The 21,326-nt window shown below is 35.8% G+C and overlaps 2 protein-coding genes across 5 annotated transcripts; one reads left to right on the top strand and one right to left on the bottom strand.

Moving 5' to 3' along the window:
* Positions 1–758: 758 nt before the first annotated feature.
* LOC135582187 (uncharacterized RING finger protein C548.05c-like) lies at positions 759–8,326 on the top strand. 4 transcript variants are annotated; one of them, XR_010498610.1, is made up of 6 exons: positions 759–903; positions 1,321–1,658; positions 2,300–2,378; positions 4,437–4,567; positions 5,434–5,634; positions 7,966–8,326. XR_010498610.1 is itself a non-coding variant. In XM_065162799.1 (5 exons), the coding sequence occupies exons 2-5, from the start codon at positions 1,410–1,412 to the stop codon at positions 8,200–8,202; spliced, it is 696 nt and encodes a 231-aa protein (XP_065018871.1). In that variant the 5' UTR covers positions 759–903; positions 1,371–1,409; the 3' UTR covers positions 8,203–8,326. The 4 variants fall into 4 exon arrangements, 3 of the variants coding, with proteins under 3 accessions (XP_065018871.1, XP_065018870.1, XP_065018869.1); XM_065162799.1 differs by lacking the exon at positions 5,434–5,634 and having other exon boundaries at positions 1,371–1,658; XM_065162798.1 differs by lacking the exon at positions 5,434–5,634 and having other exon boundaries at positions 1,341–1,658.
* Positions 8,327–10,209: 1,883 nt separating this feature from the next.
* On the bottom strand, positions 10,210–17,259 carry LOC135645483 (stearoyl-[acyl-carrier-protein] 9-desaturase, chloroplastic-like). Its single transcript, XM_065163885.1, has 3 exons — positions 16,995–17,259; positions 11,470–11,971; positions 10,210–11,086 (listed from the first exon to the last, which is right to left on the bottom strand). The coding sequence occupies exons 1-3, from the start codon at positions 17,117–17,119 to the stop codon at positions 10,526–10,528; spliced, it is 1,188 nt and encodes a 395-aa protein (XP_065019957.1). The 5' UTR covers positions 17,120–17,259; the 3' UTR covers positions 10,210–10,525.
* Between the last annotated feature and the right edge of the window lie 4,067 nt (positions 17,260–21,326).

Raw genomic sequence — 21,326 nt, 5'->3', positions numbered from 1 at the left:
TTGTTTAGTTGATATTGATCAATATATTATTGTAGGTGGGTGTTAGGACTTTCATGTAAAATATACCTAATCGATCCCTATTAAAGAAGTGAAGAGATCGACTAAGGTTAGAATTAGTTTGAAGATTGCTTCTTAGAAAAGCATTTGAGTTAATTAGAAGTAAGAGTCTTGAGTAGAAACACTATTAGGAGTTGGGATTTAGAAGTTTTATAAATAATTATGTATTCATCATCTTTTGAAAGGAATAGATGAATCTTTTTAATTGTATTTAAGCAACAACCTGGACGAAGAAACCCCTGTAGAGTTTTAAAAAGACAGACGGAAAGGGAAGATAAATGTTAGGGGTACAATAGGGTGTAGGATAAAATAAGAGATTATTGAGAAGAATGAATGGAAAAATATATAAAATCGATAATATAAATACTAAAATTATATTTTTTTTTATTTTTAAAAATATTATCAATATTAAAGGGGTTGTGAATACTAAATAGATGAAAAAAAGATTTTAAATAAAATTATTATTATTATTATTTTAAATGTCGTATCTGTGAAATTTACGAGAGCCGTAGGATTTGCAGGCTCCTCCATCCACCACTCGACGTGTATGCCCTGCGCCAATATGGTCCGTTGATCTCATGAGGTGGTCCAGATGGAGCAAATCCAGCGACCGCAAAAAACCGGGCCACGTATGCGCTCACATCAGCCCAACGGTCTGGCACGGAACCGGCTATATAACCGGCGACGTGAGCAGGGATGAGCACGATATCAAACTTTTGGTCTCGCCCTCTCCGTTTCGCAGCTCCTCGATCCATCTCGATCGTCTGCTAAAACCCTAGGGAAGAATTAGGGAACAGCGCCCCGGTTTGTCTCGGCCCGATCGTCCCGAATCTTCGATCGGTGCTGGTGGGTGAAATTTCTCCGTGTTTCTCTCCGGCGAAATCTGAGTTCGTTTTGGGATTTATTTGAATCTTTTAAGATTTTGTCTTTATTCACGTTTGGATTTGTTATTTCGTTGATTCAATTTCTTTTGCCCCTTTTTGTTTCTTGCCTGTCATGCCTTTCTCTTTTTGTTCTTCTAATCTTCTTGTAGATTTCGAGTCTTTGTTTTGAGAAATTTTTCTTGAGAAGAACTTGGGCTATTTGGATTTTCTTTATCGATTATACGATTAGTGTTGGCGCTGTTCTTTCCCGTTATTCCAATTGTAAAAAAAAAAAAAACAATAGGCGAAAAAAGTTGTCTTTTCTCTATCTTCTGCACAAATTGTTCTTCGATGAAAATTTTGGATTGGTTTTTATGCTGTGATGCTTTTGGAAATTTAGGTTTTACTGTATTGATATAGAACATGAGCACCCTTGGACCATCAAGGCAGGGTTCAAAGAGGCACGCGAGGGATGGTATCCACGCTAAGATGGTTCCGAATTTGGATCTGAACTTTCCTCCGGTGGAGTGCCAGCAGTGTGATGGCACTTCTGGCTCTAGACATCCACAGATTTCTCGAGGAACATCTTTTTCCGCTGTTCCTCATCCCAGCCCTGCTAGTGAACAGCAGCAAGGGTCCTCTGCACCATCAAGTGACCGTTCACACAGTGATTTTATTGATCTAGAATTGATGGAGGATGAGGTCGTGACTCTTTCTTCCTCGAGAGGGCTACCCCTGGTAATTCCTAGTCTCTTGGCTTATTATATACGAATACTTGTCTATGCAGAATTGTATTATCTTTTCTGTCGTATTTGAATTCGTAAGATAAGACACTTGCTTTTAGCATCAGAATATTTATTTTATCTCTGGAGTTTAACTGTCTTACCTTTGTCTTTTCAACTTTCTTGTAATTTTCTCTTTTGTATTTGAATTCCTGTGTAGCCTGAAACTCTTGCTTGCTTTTATCATATTTGAACATTTATTGTGTACTTTTGTGTACTGTAAATTGCATCATTCTGAGTAGATTGAAGAACTTGGTTTTTAGGATATTTGAGCAATGTTCTTATCTTTGCAGTCATGTACTATATTATGTTGTATATTGAGTTCCTAGGTAAGCTAACACTTATTTGCTTTTAGCAGATTTGACTTTGATCTAATCTTTGAAGTTATAGTATAAAGCCCTCATATATTAGCATGATATTCGCTAACATTATGATATTTTTTTGTTTAACTCTAAGGGTTTTTTTTATGCTTTTTGTTATTTCTTTTATCATCATGCTGTAACTCCTACGTTGACTTGGCTGATTGTTGTTTCGATCTATTTCTTTATCTTATCTTTTCCCCTGTTCTTCATTTGATTTTTGTTCTTATCGGTTTAGGGGAGGAATCACTTCAGAAGGAACCAGCCTGTGACAATGATCCTAGAGGAAGACCTGGAAACAAATTTGAGACAACCAGGTCAGTATATGCCAGAAACTGCTGTACGTGGGAATCAAATAAACTGAGGCATGTGCTAGTTGGAAAATAAAATTTTCTTTGTTGTGAGAATCATTTATTCATACTGTAGTGGTTATTTATTTCTTAAATGACCTTTTGCTTTTTGTGCATAGATATTATTTTAAAGAAATACTAAGTTTTTAATCGTCATACACATCTAAGAAGATCATTAAAAGTGTTTGACATCGTCAGTAAGTTAAAAGTATTTCTTAAATTCAAGTTCATATTTGTTTTGTTTAGAAGTAAACATCAATTGTATAAGGGCAAAAATGATGTCATTTGAGGTTTGCAATAGGTTGTACTGAGAGAAATTTATTGTGTCAAAATCTGAAATAAATTTGACTTTTGGGTTGAAGGATTGATACAGGTTTTTTAATGATCTGTGAGTTGGATAAATGAATCTGGAGGGCTAAACAGTACATTCTTAAGCTGTGAGTCTCACATTCTTTTTGTCTAGAGACATGATATTTACTGTTTGAAAAAACTATTTTGTCAGGTAGTAGCCTGACTCCTGAGGCATTTGACCAACGAGGGCGAGTTACTCAACCACACAGAAATGTTGTACTTTGGTTTCACTTGAAGATTATTTATACTGTCTATTTATATTGATCAATTTCAATGGTTGAATAACTTAATATCTAGCATTCTTGTGATGTATATTGACATTATTTTTGTGTGATCATATGGAAATGAGAATGTTGTGGACAATGAATCAAGTAGAGGGACTAAAGGTGATCGGTGGAATTAAAGCATAATATAAAATTAACAATATAAGCCATTGTATAATTTGTGACGTTTGATTTGATCTGGTTTGAAAATAATAGGAAATAGAAGTGTACAGTCTATCTTTATTTTCTAAATCTTGTAATCAGAATGTTTTATCTTAAAATCCAAACTGAATAAAACAGCTTATTTGGTAGGCAATATAAAGAAAGTTTTTGCATGTATGTAAAAGGTAATTATTAATAGTTTTTTTGAATATTTTTAGCTGTTCGATGTTTGGTCTTTGGCTGTCCTCCAACTCCTCCTCTCTTTCTGTCTCTTCCTAGATTTACTGATTTGGTAGAAATAATATTGTACATCATGAGGAGGATGGATGTCATGAGGGTGATTATGATGGACAAGAATGTACCTTTGCACTGAAAAGAAAACTGATAATGATTATCGTATCAATGTCTTACCCATTGACAATGACAAGTTCCTTGAAGGATTTTCCAAGGTAAAAAGCACATTGGTGATTCTCTTTGTTTCAAGGTTCACAATATTGACATTATCCTGGTATAGCCTGTGTGATCTGCTTAGTGATGATCCAAATGGCTGGATAGGATTCCCATTTAAGTTGGAAAATTATTTAAAATAAAAAAAGATAATACTAACTATTAGACTATAAATAAAAAAATCAAAGAAAAATAAAAAGGTTAAGAAACTTATAAAACTGTACTGTAGCAACCGCATCGAAGTGATAATAAAGGACTCGTGCGGTTGTTATTAATATATATCAATATTAAGCATATCTACTGATGATTTGATAGTTATCAATATTATGTGGCTTATTTTTAGGGAGTAGTTTGTTTATTAGAAAAATAATCAAATGGGGGTGAGAGGTGGTGAAATAATCTAGCGGTTCTTTGGCCCCTAAGGTAAGGTATAGTTTGAGCTTTTCTTCGTTCTTCATCTTTAACTTCTTCTATTACACAAGTCAGTTCGAATCATGAAGAACCAATCACTATTGGTTTAGGACCTAGGTAACTTTAGCCGATTTTAGCCCCTTTTTGTTTCTGGCAACCCAGTTGATCTATCTCAAGATATCAAAGAAATTGTTTTGGCTACTGCAGATTCTTATCCATACTGAATTGTATATTCCTGCAAATTATGATATAGAAAAACATCACATCCTGAGAAATTTGATTGGTCTGCTCTTAATGTCTACTATTGTTACTGTGTCTACTATTATTACTGTCATATCTGCTGTTATTCATCCAGTTACTGGTGTTAGCCTGACATTTGTCCATTTTTAAGTCATTATTGTAGAGGAACAAGTGGCAAAATCACCTATGAACACTCGTAATAAGCGGGCTAGAAGTTCGATGAGCAGGACAGCTATTGATTGTGATCATTATCCTGATTTGGAAGAGGAGCATAATGCCAAGGTAAATGTGTTTGTTCTGTATTTTTCTTTGCAATACTAAATATAATTTTCTGTTTATCTATCTATTATTTCTTTTATTATAATGGTAAACAATTTAATCGATTTGTATTTCATCTAAATGACATTGGTTGCTTATTTTCTGGAGGGTTAGTAGATCAAAGTTCTTCACTTGACTAGACTACACCTTAAATGATCTTTAATATTTTTAACTTCTGACTTCTTATTATGCTAATAATCATTATTCATGAAATGAGCTCTTCTTTTTTTGTACAGATGGCAATAGGTTATCACATTTTTCTATACTGGGTTTAAGAAATGGAATTGCTTTCGCAAGAACATAAGTTACATATATTTGAATGTTTAGTTAGGAGTCAGGGAACTTGATCGTTTGGTTATGAACCTTGTGTTTTCTTTTATTCTGTTCTGGGTGGCATTTCTTGAAAATGCAAAATTAAAAAAGAGGAGAAAGAATTGAGGTATTCATTTTAGCTGAGTTGACTCTTTTGTGAGTTCATTGGAATTCATTCAATAAAGGATGTATTCTGAGCTTATGAGTTACAGGTCTCAAGGGATTAATTAGAAGCTTATTCATGCTTCTTGTTGAGAAAACAATCCACTTCATTAGCTATCTTTATCCAGGTTTTCTATCCCCTTTATGTAATAAAGAATTGAATAGTCATACTTAGTTCACATCTGCTCCCACAGTCCCACTCAAACTCTCAAATCACTTTGAGTATGTTCTTTTGAGTTAATTGTCTATCAATGCATCTATTCCTAATTCTTTATTAAGTGAAAGGCAAGAATAGCAATTGTTGGAATTACTCTCTTGGTTTTTGGCTTCATGATGTTTGTCTCTTTTTCTTTCAGAATCTTCTCATGGTAATATGAATCTTGAGAAGCTCCATTGTTGGAATATCATGTGACAGTTGATTAATTGAAGGACTGGAAACTCTATCAGCATCATTTTGGGTGGTTGGTGTTTCTGATCAATATATTGCATGGTTGAAGGAATTTGGTGCAGCAGTATCATAGACCATGTTGAACGATAAGAGTAGCATGTTAGAAAGGGTAATGAGTAGTTGTTTCCCCAGGAAGACACTAGCGTCTCACCCTTTGCATTATTAAATTTGTAACATGATATGTATATAGTTTTGATTATCAGTATCTAAATGTCTTGTGGCACTTCAATTGACATGCATAGGATGAGAAGGCCTAGTATCATATCTAGCATGTGACTCGTAGTTCATCAATCTTTTGCTAGTCATGCAGTCATGCTGCAAGTACTGAAATAATTAATCGATTGAGGTAACCTACTTTTGAGTGCTTCAGCAAGTAAGATTTAATACAACTGGCCTGCTATCCAGAGCAAGTTTATGCTAGGCTTAGATAACTAACCTGGATCATTCATAAACATGCCCTCAACCAAATACTTGTCCAAACCAAATGCTAATCCTTATGTGCTTAAATTGTGGAGTAGTCTCTTCTGTCTTTTGTCAAGATGGTTCGCATGTTGCATCCTTGCAACAGTAGTGGTGTCACATCAGCTATTATAGCATTCTTAACACAAAAAAAAAAGATTATTAAATTTGTCCTGTAAAAGGGTTCAAGTCAGGACCTTTTCCCTATTTGCAGCTGCTATGCAACTGGTAATTAGTGAAATTCCTACAAACAAGAATCTGAAAGATGTCATGTAGAAAAGGTTTTAAATTTCGGTCCGGTGCCACCAATCGGTGGCCAAACCAGTACGATGCCCTTGCAAGTTTGCCATAATGGTACTTGGTATGGTTTGAAACTGCCCAACACTGGTTATCTTTCAACCATATAAGTTGACTTCTGCATTTTGAACAAAGTCCTTTACAATTGAAAAAAGAAAATTATTGTCAGGCCTTTTGGTGTATTGTCACTTATTAAATTGTTGGTCCAGTGGAGGCTTGAATCTTAAACCTTTTGTGGGTAAGTGGGTAACAACAATATGAAGAAGAAGCAGAAACCATTCTTTTTTGACTACTTGAAATTGGCTGTGTGAATCTTTTCCCTTCGGTCCAGCGAAGGCATGTATACCTTTTGTGGGTATGTGGGTAACAACAATAAGAAGAAGAAGAAGCCATTCTTTTTTGACTACTTGAACTTGGCTGTGTGAATCTTTTCGCTTTCTTGAACTCGGTTGAGGGCTATGTGAGAAATCAAGTTAAGAGGAACCAAGCAAGATTCTTGTACTTTGGAGTTACAACCTAGCTCGATGATAAATCTTGAAAGATTCACATTTTCTGAAAAGATGTGACAAAGTCTTTGTTGGTGTCAACAATTAAATGTCATGCTGGGAATCAACAAGGAAGAAGATTAAACAATAAAAATGCATAGTCAAAGTTATCTTTATGATCACAAGGTAAATGGTAATATTTTATATATGGTTCAAAGCAAGGTTTTCAATTTTGGGTATCAGACCCATCCTGGTCAATGGACAGACCATTACAGCTCCAATCCATTCTGACATAACAACACATGGTACACTAGAACGTATCGGGGTACCGATGTGTTGGTAGGGAGGGAGGAAGGAGGAAGAAGGCAGGGAAAGGAGGACGAAGAAGAAGAGGAGCTAGAAGAGGCAGTGGAGAAAGAGGAGAGGAGAAAAGGTTTAGGAGGGTAAGTATCATAAAAGAGGTTGATGGGCAGGTGGCAGGTGATTGGGTGGAAGTGGCCACTCAAGCATAGAGATGAGAGGACTTGTTAATTGTGAGCCCTAAGAGAAGGAGACCTAAGTATTTTTTTTTATTCAGACCGGACCAAACTACGCTAAATGGAGCAGTCCGCATACTGGTTCATGCCTGTACCAGTAAATTTTTTGAACCAGTCAGTATGGTCTGGTTGATGAGAAATCAAATACCTTGGCTTGAAGGTAAACCATCCCTCTTGCTGCATCAAATTGAATTTTCTGTTAGGAGATGAAGGTTTCCTTGGTTGTTGCTAGTCTAAATATCACATTGCCTTGGAAAAACGATGTTCTAGAAACAAATTATTCTTGGGATTTGATGCAAGAACATAGTTCTCTATGAATATTTTTTTCAACAATATTGTAGGAACGAATGATTCTTGGGACTTGGTGCAAGAGCATAGTCCTCTCTGAGTGTTTTTATGATAGGTAGATGGGATACTTTGACCTTTCTAAGGTAACTGTGGCATAAATAGTTACTGGAATACTATCATCTGATGCTGCAACGCATATTTTGTGATTCAGTTGCTGGTCATAACATAAGTTGCTTAATCAATAACTTTTAAGTTATCCACCTCCACAACCATAAAAAGTTTATTTTCCTTTGTGTATCTGCCTTTTGTTTCTCCTTTCTATTGATCGAACTTGTAGTTAAAGATTTTAACTAGATTCTGACTTGGAAATTGCAGAGAAAGAATGTGATTAAATCCAAACCGGAGCCTGTTAAGGTACTTACACGGGAACCCATCTTCACCTGCCCTGTCTGCATGGATGTATTGGTTGAGCCAGCATCAACTATTTGTGGTCATATTTTCTGTCTAAAATGCATAAAAGCCTCCGTTCAGGCACAGAAGAAATGCCCAACTTGTAGGAGGCAACTTACCATGAAAAGTTTTCATCGTGTGTATTTTCCATCATCCAAGTAGTGCAAGTTCAGGTGTAGTTTTCTTGTGCTGCAAGAGCATCCTACTAATCCCATTTATGTGTTCCTGAATTCTTACTTGATGGTTTTACATGTTTGATTATTAGATCATGTCCAATTAAGTTCAAGATCAATGTTCCCAAATGTGTTTGAAGTTTTTTTCTGCTGTATGTAATATAATTAAGCAGCTGTACCTGTTTCGCAATCTGATTTCACACCAAAACTCTTATGAGTCTTCGGGTTTCATTCAGTATGTGGGAAAGTTCCCATGGCTTGAGTGCCTGCACAAACAGCATGAATTGGCACACCCAGAAACTTGGTTCTTTTGCCTTTTGAGTGCTGAGACAAATCTATCAAAGCTAGATGTGAAATTATTGAGACGATCTAGCGATTGTCTTATGTTTCATCTGATAAAATGTTGAATTAAAGTCTTGCAAGTGTTCCGAGAATTCGCCAATTTCTTAAGTGAACATATCATCCAACTCTTCCCAACTCTTAGTTATGTTTTCTTCTTCCCTCACTTTTTGCTTCTATTGGCTTCAGATTACTATATCCATATGCGGGTGATTTTGGCATTGCATCTCTGATTGCCTGTTGTGCCTTATCACTTTTTTGTCTGTCTTTTTAGTGCCAAAATGGCACTTGTGAGGCTGCTTTTACAAATCTAGCACTTAATTTGCCGGAAATGTGACAAATTTCTCATATTTTCTATGAGCAGAGTGTTCGTCCATTCTTCCACAAGGAAACTGATAAGACCCTAAAGTCTTATCGTAGGCTCTGATACGAAATGATAAGACCCTAAAGTCTTATCGTAGGCTCTGATACCAAATGATAAGACCCTAAAGTCTTATCGTGGAAGAAAGAGGAAAAATGGGGATGATAATGATCGCTTCGAGGGGATCGGCCTCCTTGATCGCTTTGAGGGGATCGGCCCTCCTTGATCTCTTCGAGGGGATCGGCCCTCCTTGATCACTTCGAGGGGATCGACCTCCTAGGGTTTGTCCAAAGACATAATATTATTTTTCATTGATTACTGAAAAGAAGCAGTTACATCCCTATTTATAAAGTTCCACCCAAAGTCCATCAGGACTTGAAATCTAATAATAAATAAATATTAAATAAACCTCTACTTGACTCTAACTGAACCAAATCGACTCAATAAACAACTAGACTAACCAGACTCAATAAACATTATTCAAAAGCTTATAAAAAGGGTCCTAACATAAACACAACATGATATATATATGCATGCGCATATAGTTCAGAACAAGGAGAGAAGATAATGTAGGTGGCTTTAAACCTGCAAATAGAGAGTTTGTTTTTGCTCTTAGAAAATAATTATCAGTGTTGCACAGAGAAATAAAAGCTTCTCTCCTACCTATCATTATTGAACAAAAAAAAAAAAAGAAGAAAGTGTTCTCAAACCTTTCTCCACTATAGAATTAAGACAAACTATAGTTGAAAAAGTTGCTTAGGATGGATGGTTTTGGAAGATGACATAAAAAGGTTGCACATTATGATGTAAGAAGAGAAGTTGTTTTTTTGCTTTAGAAATATTTATCATTATTGAATAAAAAATAAAATAAGTGCTTAATCCTTCCACCTTAGAAATAAGATAAATTATAGTTAATAAAAAAAAATGGTGTGCATTTGTATTTATTGGGTACAAATTATTATTTTGAAAAATTAAAATAAATATGTTGTTGGAAATCAAACAGAGAAACACCTATGTTTGAATCACATTAAGCTTCAAGTCATGGTCAAATAAATACCATGACTCCCCCCCCATTCACACAAATTTTCTTTTCCAAAATTAAATTTACCAATAATCAATTTAAAAATTCCACTCTGGCTTGGTTTGGTTTGGTTTGGTTTGGTGAAAGCATTGGTAGGCCATCCTGCTTTGGTTATGTAAAAATACTGGCAGTCACTCTAAAAAGGAATTGATGTGCTCAATGATGACATGCCATTGTGGATATTAAACATACACAACATTTTAAGTTCAACAAGATGACAGAAAAGAGCAAAGGCTATGTTTCATATGCATCAATTATTCCACTCAGACAAACAACAGCACTTGTCCATGGGCAAAAAGGGGACAAAAGAGAAAGCATAAAGACATGAACCTGTCCATCTCTGTAAAACCAACTTATGCAGCAAACACCTGCTCATAAGATGATACTTTGATAGCTTGAAGAGAATCTACAGCTCCCCTCCCAACTCATCCATTACTCGAACAGAAGAAAAACAAAACATGGACTTGAAGTTACTTTCACAAATAGCAAATCGACAGCATCGAAAGGACGATTTAACATTCTATTTGATGCTCATAGCTGCACTTCCCTGTCATAGATCCAACTGAAAGGTATGGCCGGTGCTTTCTTGGCCCTCCCTTGTGCTCTTTCTTCAAGCCTCCGGATCCTCGGAGCTAAAGTGCAGACAAAGTCCTGGGCTTTATTCCCTTCACCAGAGAGGCCAGTTAGCTCACCTACTTTCCACCTTGTGACAAGGAACTCCAGTATGTCGGCATAGTCCTTGGCCGTGTAGATGCCCAGCCGCTGGGCAACTGCCGAAAAATGCTCAAAGAGGTTATCGTCACGACCATCGTACATCAGATGAGCAGGCATTGAGATTTTCTTCTTCATCATGTCGGCAAATGCAAGAACAGTGCCATCTGGGTCTATCTCAAACAATTTCTCCACTATCTTAGTGTATGCAGTCTCATGGCGCTTCTCATCAGATGCAATGATTCCACATATCTGTGCCAATTTGAGATCACCATGCTCCTTGGCAAGCCGGGCAGTGTTCCCATGGGATATGAAGGTTGCCCGCTCCTGAAACGAGGTATAAATAAAACCAAGATATGGATTGTTCTCCGTCCTAGGATCCTGCAAATGCCAAAGCACTTTCAAATCCCAAAGCAATCACGACAAAACACTAGGCAACGGATGGACATGCCATTTTGATGATCAACTACTCATCAACTTGGGGAGAAAAGCAGTTGATTAGAAAATTTAGGGGTTCTTTTTTATTTTCTTTCCGGACAATAAGGTGAAAAGCCTCGTACCTACGTATGATGGGTCTCAAAAGTTAAATGCAGTAGTTCGTAAGGTGGCCTCATCTCAATAAATGTAGGATTCATATTAGTTTCATGATTATTGGTTCAATTTCTTTTATCAACATGGCTCTTTTTAGTTAAGGAATGCACCCCAATTAAAAATCTTAAAAATCAGTGAAGGCATTAGCAACATAGAACGTAAAGAAATCTTACCATTCCTGAACCAATAAGATACTGAATTGTCTTCTCAATTTGTCTCATGTCCACTCTTCCAGACAGGTACAGATACTTGTTGAGAAGATCTCCATGTCTGTTCTCCTCCGCAGTCCAAGCCCTAGTCCAGATAGCCCAAGACGTAAGACTTGCTCCTGTCTCATCTCTGACACCATCGAGAGTGTTTAGCATTGTTTGGTATGTAGGAAGAGCTTCTTCAGTGATCATGTCTCCAACCAAGCAAACAAAATAATCATCAGGGATCTCCTTAGACCGCTCACCCAATTCCTTAACCTCCTCATAAAAACTCTCCGATGAAGGATCAGGAAGAAAATCCTGTGGTTGCCAACACTTCTCGACAGGCTTCAGATGCACCAGTATATTATTTTCTGCCCAATCCTCTAATGATTTAAAAATCTCGATCTTCTGAGGTGGCATGGAATGAGTGACTTGGACATGTACCTCACGAGGAGGAGTGAAGGGCTTTCTTGGAGTCTCAACCCTAGAAGAATAGACAAAATTTGTTCAGAACACAGATTATTGATTCTTGATCATGATGCCTAAAATATTATTGAGTAAATTCATCATATCCAATTCACGTAAGTATCATTACTATTCTTGAGAAGTAATAATTTCTAGTTCTGAAACAGAATCATTGAATAAATTACTCACACATAAAGCTGGAAGTTGGACAAGTATACATTAAAAACTCAAGAAAACGGAAAGTGTAAATATTACAGAACAGTTGCCACCATCCAAGTATTGAATAAGTAAAACACAGAGGAGACAAGTCTAAATATTTTAAGAGAATACACCAAAGTTCAAATTGTAAATGCTTCTGATTATGATTGTGATGTTCTTAAAATAACAATCATATACAATGAAGTGAAGAGGTTGATCACAGATACACTACCGAGGATGCTTTCTTCATTGCAGGACAAAAGAATATATAAACTATCCAACTTTGTCATGATTATGTTACATAGTCTCATGAAATCAAGAGTAGTACAAGTACATCAGTCATTTTCCTCGCATCAATAGAAGATTCTAGAAAATGCAAGATTTCTTTGCATCCCGATATAACATTCAAGTTATAAGCAACAACTTCTGTTATCAAATCAAACAACTAGTCAGTCATTAGAAACAGAGGAGTGATCCCGAAAGGTTAAACTTTTGCTTATAACAGAGATAACAGTTAAGTAGTCAGTTCATGGAAAATGTCAATGAACTCATAGTATGTACTTCAAAACAGAACTGATAACAGTATGTAAGCAAATATTTAGTTTCTAATTTCTCCAAACACATATGGGAAAAAAGTCACTTGTTACACCTAGTTAAAACAGATAAGATTGATGCCCTGATGATATTTGTTTGATTATTTCAATAGAGAGAATGATTTGCTGCAAGTTAAAATTGCTCACTTACCAACTATAATATATTAGTTTACATTAGTTTTGTCTACCAACTTATGGTCATGGTCCAATAGCACAAACGCATATCTGAATATTTAATCCAGACTTCCTCGATTAGAATCTAAATTGAAATATGTAGAATCAATTTTTTTTCTACTTCCTTTCTGATACTGCCCAATGAATTTGTTATAATTTAGTAAGGGGCCTTTGAATTTGGATAAGGGTCCATATTTGGTACATAGTAGATATATAGTTAAATTTTTAAGACTTCAAAAATAACTAGTTGTGCTATTTGATGGGAAGGGTCATCCAGTTAATATGAAAATATAGGTTTTTGCTGCCATACAAATTCTGAAAGAAAGTGTTCTTTTTCAGGTCACATATATCTTCTCTCAAACTTCCTCTGTTTCTAAAGCAGAGCACCTTTTGCATCTCCCTCTTTCTTTCTTTCTTTTAATTCTTTCCTTTTTCTAATAATGTATCTAAAGCTTTTTACTATCATAATAGCAACTATGCTGCTGCTCTGAATGACCTATCAATAATTGACCTCTAAAGCATATAGTATGATTGCCGTATCCCCAGGATGCATCAGTTGGCTTCAGAATCTTTCATGTTCCTACTTTTAATCCTTTCATGTCAATTCAGAAATGGCAACTGGTCCTTCCCCAGACATGGTACTAACGTAGAATGAAATAAGAGATCGACAGTCTAGTGAAGGGCGTCAAGAATTTCTATATGGTTGATACAACACCTGAGGATATTTACCTAAGAAGAGAGTCTGTCAAAGGGATGCTTGGTAAGGCACAAGAGAAAAGCATAAGCTTTAATATGAATATCGTCACCCATCAAACTGAAAAATGCCTTCCCAGACAAATTCAGATAACAAAGATAAAGATCAAAGCAGGTATTCTGACAAGAGGTACTATCATCAAAGATATTAGTCGTCAGGCAAAATTAGGTGCATGCCTACAAGTTAAAAGAGTAGATCTCTGGATGAGGCTCCTGCCAACACAAGATATGGGTAGGTCAATGGATGCAGTCTCTTACCCCACAAGCACAAGGCCAATGCATGTACCCCTAGAAACAAACCTACTTTTATATTTACCTGGACAAAATTGAGGACATCATGTGATCTCCTACAAATACTAAAAGCTTCAACAAATGTCTGCCACAAAATCAACTGTCCCAAAATAAATATAGATCAATCAATTTATCATATTACCCCTTATGATATTTTTCCTCAGATCTTTCCATCTCACAAGCACCAACAGTTCTAACTTCTGTTTTTCCTTCAGTTTCATTCTTTCTTTGAAGATCCACTAGTCTTCCTGTAATATTACTAAAAGAAAACTTGAATTGATCCAAAAGTACAGCAGCAAATAAGGTTTGGGCAGTCAAATTGATGGATGATAAGATCAACTGCAAGCAGTGAATTCAAACAAGCCAATCTAGAACAATGGAGGGTTAGCATAGAAGCATGGGGATGAGTAGGAACATATAAACAGAGGCAATTAGGACAATCTAAGAAATAACATAATATAATTTTTCTAGTTAAAGATAAAGTACTGATAGTTGGTGAAAGTTAGTGCAAGGAAATGGCATTTGCAACTTCCTAGGGCGTATATCAGATTTCTGGATTTTTCAAGGATACATATGCAGTAGCTCAAAATCACAGCCCATCAATTTTTTTATTTTAGTAGAGTATTTAGAACAAAATAAGCTGGAATTTATTAAAGTGATTGTTTCTTGATGATGGTACAGGAATCCATCCCTTCCTTTCCACCTGAAGTCAATAAAATCAGAAAATTAATCAGGAAGATTGAATTAGATCTGCCATATTCCTTCAAAGATATAATGTATTTAAGCATTCATGTACCATTGGTATTCATTCTTGTATTTCAGTGATTGAATTGGATTACCAAGTGCTCCAGCATCAAAAATGTCAACGATGAGATCTCTGCATGGAAGGAGAAAAGAAATGATCCAAGGGGTAATTTTTATCAGATTTGGCTTATTTGGGACAAGTCAATTGCTTATGGCTTTTGTTTATAGAGTTGACAAAGGTTTAGCAAATTTTCTGTAGTGATTTTCACCATATTTTTCCTATAATCATTTTAAAGCTCAGTTAAGATGATCATAGAGAGCATTTGAGTTTCAATAAAATTCCAATCTCTAGGTAAATTGGTTAGTAGTTGTATCTTTTTGGTTTAGGGAATCAAAAGTCATCTAGACTTCCTAGTTAGAGGACAAGCTTGAATGTTATACATATAATAGGCTTGATTACTATAATTAACAATGTACAAGATTCCAAAAAATAAAAGATTGTACAATATTCTTGAAAGAAAAGAAGAGTATCCTCTAAAGGTCACATACCTTTCTAAAGTCCTCTAGTCTGGACTACAATATGGATGGCATGCCACCATATAAATGCAATTATACTCATAATATAACATCATTACGAGTGCAAAAAATCCACGACTTGTTTCGTTGGTGTATGGTGTATGTAATAAAGGACTTAAGGGTGTAAAACGACAAATGATAACATTGTTAACAAATTGCAGGCTCCTACACATAAAAACTGTTAAAACCAACAAAGACCTACCACTGTGGGAGCAGCCTAATTGGTCATCTATAAAATTGGTGCTGAAGATAATTCATGGTTCGGATTGAGCGTGAAAGAAAAAGTGAACCATGACATTATCAACCATTTTGACTGCAACACATGTCCAAATTTGCCAATGGAAGAAAGGTGACATTTATTGTGAAACAAAAGAAGATATTATGCTAGAATGTGCCCAGTTGATCTCATATCAAGTATTTATCCTAGCAAAATATTTTTCTGCATGTGTGGCATGCACTTGCTGTTACGGTAAAGATAAATTTTCCACATAACTAGAACTGGTAAGTGAAATGTCAAAGCATATTTCACAAGAAGTATATGATGTAAGGTGTCTCACCTATTATTTCATTCTTTTGAGCTAGAACCACTGGCTACAATTTTTTTTTAATATGATTGAACAAATAAAAATATGCATGAAGACAGACAGAGACATGCGCTTTGAGATCTATCACACATAACACAAGCAAATTTATGCCAAGATTCAGACTTGTCTAATGGAACGATCATGTCTCCATAAGTGCTTGAAAGTTGCGTTCCTGTTCATATGGTATACAATAATTCTCAATCTCGAACAAAGACAGATGTGACATGAAGAGATTGCTATAATAAGCATCCAAGAAGTTAGGATCAGTACAGGAAGCATTGTTGTGGACAACTAAGAGGATTCTTTTGATTAGAATACACATTAAAAGGTGTTAATTTGGCCATGTGCAATTAAATTACCAACCAAAACGACCCAACAGAATAACTAAGAAAATAAAAAACGAAGCATATTCATTAAATAGGAACAAGAACACATATATTCTGAATAGATTCAAGACGTATTCTGACATGCCACGAGAAATCTGCATCTAGTACACGCTAACCATTCCGAATCGCGAGGCCACGCATTTATCACCATTAACAAGATCAGTTGAAATTATATCAGTTAACTTCAACAAAAGCTTAACCTATGTTGTTTCCTAATCATTAGAGTACAATGAAAACAGAAAGACAACACGTCATTCCAGCGAAAACGAATATGTCGCCTGACAATAACAAAAAGGGGAAACCGCTAAAATATCTTCTAAGGCAGGAGAACGCCTAAATTTCACAAAATTGAGGCCACGAACTCAACACGAAACCGGTGCCGAAAAATCATTAAGAACTATAAACCCAAATTAATACCCAATAAAAGAAAGGGAACACCGATAGGTCGACTACGGAAAGAAAAAGATAAGGGAAATGGCATCTTGATAGCATGGAAGGAGTAAAGTTGCCAACTTTCCACCAATCACAAATGAGAAACAGCAGAAAAAGTAGTAACCTGAATCAAAAAAGAGTTTACAGACCTAAACCCGGAAAATTTTAAAAAGTTGGATGCATCCAAATCGCCCGAGCCAGACCTTTCACGCAAGAGGAAATTAAGAGACCAGATCGGGGAAATAGCACCAAGGAGCGTCAAAGCGTTCAATCCAATGCGAGGATAGATCACGAGAAGGAAAGGATCTCACTTGGTGGCGGAGGAGGAGCGAATGGTCGAGGCCATGGAGACCCTGGAAGATCTGGCATTCCTTTTGCTCCTCGCGGGAGAGAAGCAGAGGATAGGCTCCGGCCGGAACGCCACTCGAGAAGCCATCGAAGCCCTTAAAAGCTCTTCTTTTGCCTTCTTCTTACTTACCTCTTCCTTGGAGACGGCGAGAGGAGTGGAGGGAGGCGGAGACAGCTCTGCGCTGCCGTTCGCGTCTTTGCTTTATTCCAGAGAAAGAGAGAGAGAAAGAAAGAGGAAAAGGAGGCGATTTAATGAGCCACAAACATGCGGTTGTCAATTTGATCGAGTAAGTTACGATTTTACCCTTCTCATCTTCGCAACCACGTAATATTCCTTTCAACAAACGCGAGATTACATACAATAATAAATTAATTGATAATAAGGTTTAAGTTATTATCTTTTCGTATTATTGGTAGAAGAATATGTTCTGTGTCCCTGGTTTTTTATTATTTTTAAATTATATATATATATATATATATATATATATATATATATATATATATATATGCGAGCTTCAAAAGGAGTGTGTTATGAAATATCATTGGATTAGGAAAAGATTGTTTTTTATTAGGAAATGACTAATAACCTCAACTATAATTTTTAAGGATAAATAGTAATCCTAAACCTTGTTATCGATAATCAAAATATTTAATAGCTAAGATGGTTGATTGACTAATTTAATTTGATTCTCTTAACATTGAAACAAACACAGAACCTTCAAACTTAAAAAAAAAAAATTAATTTATCCATATTTCAGAAAACTTCCACCTTATTTTCCATATTTTATAATAAGCACGCAAAGGTCATTTAGTTATTGAATTCCTAATTTTAATTCTTTTTTAGAAAAAAATATATATATCAAATTATAAATTTCATATAGTAAGCTAAAATCTCATTTATCTTGCTAACATGTATTTTCGTGGGAAAGTACTCGCAAAAGTCAACGTATTGTGCAAAATTAAATTCTGTTTCGTATATCGTATAATTTATAGGTACTGATGGGGCATATTTTGTTAACATATCCTTTGACAGCATTAATAAAGATTTAAGAGGCCACCATACATTGGCTCGAGAAACTCAGGACAGTATTGTCGGGTACGAAGCTGCCTCGAGAAACTCGGGATAGCATCGTCGAGTACGAAGCCGCCCTAGGAAGCTCGGGACGACACCATATAGCGTCGTCCCGCCCCATACGATCAACTCCCATGTACAGGTATAAATGTCGATTGCCCGACCAGTGTTGTGGGGCTGAACATATTCGACCGACTCTTATTCCACTCAATTCTAACTTAAGCTTTGGAGGGGTAAGATCGAAGAAAACTCTTCTCGACCTTGGCTTGAGTGTAGGGGCTAGCGATGCAACAATAGGCAGCAACTCTCACGACCTATCCCGACCTGACGTCCGTCTCACTCACGAAAGTTCTCACGTGAGCACCCTTGTGGTGTACTAACATGTACTGGCAAGTTCTTTTTTATTTTCCCTTGATGCACCTGTTAGTCATATGCCAACATTTAGTCATTTACAATCATCGGGCAATAATAAGAATTGAGTGTTGGAATGTGAATGACTAAATATCTACGCAAAAATTAAAAGAAAAAAAAAGAAACTCTAAATAAAAGTTTTTCTTTTACCCTCTCCAATGGAACGACAACATCGTTCTTTAAAACGTCAAAGAAGCAAACCATGGTTCAACACATCTTCCTGTTGTAATATAAGTATAGTAGGTCAGAAGTGTCATCCCATTTCTGTTGTAGTTCGAGCAGCAGTGTAGGGCAAACTTGGTGTCAGGAAGGGTGCTGCCCCATGCAGGAGGAAGAGGAGGAGATTGCAAGTGTCCCTTGTTCTGGCAAGTTTGATAAAGCTGAACATAAGAAAGATTCTCCACTTGGCATCATCAGCCTCCTCCTCTGTGCATGCAGTCCGCAGCAACTCTGACAGTTGTGTGTAATTTCTTTATCGTTTCTCTCTTGTATTTTCTTTCTCCTCTTTCCTTCTTACTTACCCCTCTGTTTGTCTTCACCGAAATCCATCAAAGCATACACACTGTTTGCCAACTGATGCACAAACATCCTTTGTGCATTTCAGATCCTATTAAGATGGTTTGGAATTCAGGATTGATTTCTTTCATGTGAAAGACAAAACTGTATATTGATAGAAGCCTTGGGCGTCGACAATGATGTTATTAATATTAATAATACTGCTGCTTTTGTGTGATCTACTCTTACAATCCTTTGTGATAGGGGGAATATAGTCAAGATGAAGCTGGCAATGGCCAGAGTCACCTGTTTGAGTGGATCTAGGAATGTTTAAGAAGATGAAGTTGGCAGTGGCACTGAAACGTGTTTCAATGGATTTAAAGGTTATGGGGGTGGGCATGGCACCCATTCCATGGCATCATATGTTAACAGACATTGAGATGCACTCTGCATTTTGCTGAAACTATTGATGAAAAAAAAGATGATTGTCAAAGTTATTATGTTAAAAAGGGATCTTATATCCCTTGATATGATCATCATATATATATTTTTTTGTACTTGTTATGATTTGACATTTCTAGATTTCTTAATTTATAGAATTGATTTGATTATGACTTTTCATCCAGTTATGATGTACACAGAATGAGTAGGACTAAAACACCAAGTTTCTTTCTCATCTTCCTCTTTTCATTCTTACAATGATGAGGAACCTTTTTTTTTTGCTTGGTCACTCTGCTCTAGCATTGATTGACCTATAAGTTTTTCTTTTTCTTGGGATGGTGAGTAAGTAATTCACATCATAAGTCTCAAGTCATATCTAATGGGGATTATTTTGGGTACTATAATTTGACTTTTTTTTTTTTTTTCTTGGAATGAAGGTTGTGATGCAGCAGGAGTGCATTCAATCTCAAAACGTCATAACAACTGTTATTTCAACAATAATTCAAACCAATACATGCCAAAGAGGGTCCAATTCAGTCTTTCATGAGCTCTTATCAGTCCATTAAAGGCTTCAGCATGAAGTTTGTGAGCTGATTTGATCAAAGAATTTCTGATTAATACTCCTCTTAAATTTCCATATATTAACTAAAGAGCATGCTTTAGTTTAACAAACTATACCATCAAGTTACAATCAACTTTATAAGGGAATCTGAAGTTTAGTTCCTTGCAAGAACTACAAGTTGTTAATGGCAACAAAGTGCCACAAATGATCCTTTAGTTATCATTGTATCATTTGGAAGACTGCAACTTAGTAATGCTTTCAAGTACATATTTGTTGGCATACTTTGCAGATTGTTCTTTTGTCCACCTTAGTGTTAGGATATGACAAAATATGAGAATATTAAAGATAATAGCGACTGACTCGCTGCTGCATGGCATTAATTAACATCATTTTGAGGATGAAGCCTCACCCAACTTTACGGATGCATTAAGAACAGCGTCCAGATTAAATCGCCATGCCAAGTTGTCTCTCCGACCTACTACTACCTGAAAGTGATATTTATTTATGATGGCTTATAACATATTGATAAATCTCGGATCAGACATCTCGATCGGATCACAAAAAAAAATAAAAAAAAAATAGAGAACAAGATTCTCGACACATTTAGTCAAACTATTTAATATTTTTATATTATATTATAAAGATGAAGAAACTCTATTATATTCCTTATCATCCTCTTTCTATTTTATAATTTTTATTAAATATTATTTGTATATTTTATATTTTTCACGTAATATAGAGTTGGATCGGTTGATCCACTTACCAACCAATGACCCACTAACCAAAAGACTTAACCAATGACCAAGATATAATTATGACTTTTAATGCATATGAACACAGCAGACAACCCAACCCAACCCAACCCAACCCAAAGCCAGATAATGATGAAGAGACATAGATAATTATGACGTTTAAATTGATTGTGATGGCTTCGACTCGTTGTCGTCCATTAGAATAAATTGATAATGACTCTATTATTGAGATAAGTGATTAATATTGATTTTTCTAAATAATTTTGATTAAAATAGAGATATTGCCTCGTGCAAGGCTCAATGATAAGACAACCTGAAAGACTAACTAGTTGGAAAAGAAACAAGAAACAAAAATCAAAAGATCTTAAAGACCTTGCTTGTTTCATGCATAAGTATGAGTTCTTTAGAGCTTTGGACAATGTGTGAGTCTGACGGAGACCAGAATCAATGATATTTTTAATATTTCCTCTCTCTCCTTTTTATTTTAAAGTACTGACTAAATTTGTTTCTTTATTCGTTTGGCCCCTTATCTTTCTCGATCCTCAAGTTTAGCATATCTATT

Source organism: Musa acuminata, chromosome BXJ3-8, assembly GCF_036884655.1.
Source record: "Musa acuminata AAA Group cultivar baxijiao chromosome BXJ3-8, Cavendish_Baxijiao_AAA, whole genome shotgun sequence".
NCBI lineage: Eukaryota > Viridiplantae > Streptophyta > Magnoliopsida > Zingiberales > Musaceae > Musa > Musa acuminata.
The sequence above is the reverse complement of the archived record's forward strand: the minus strand, read 5'-3'. Positions and strand labels throughout refer to the sequence as shown.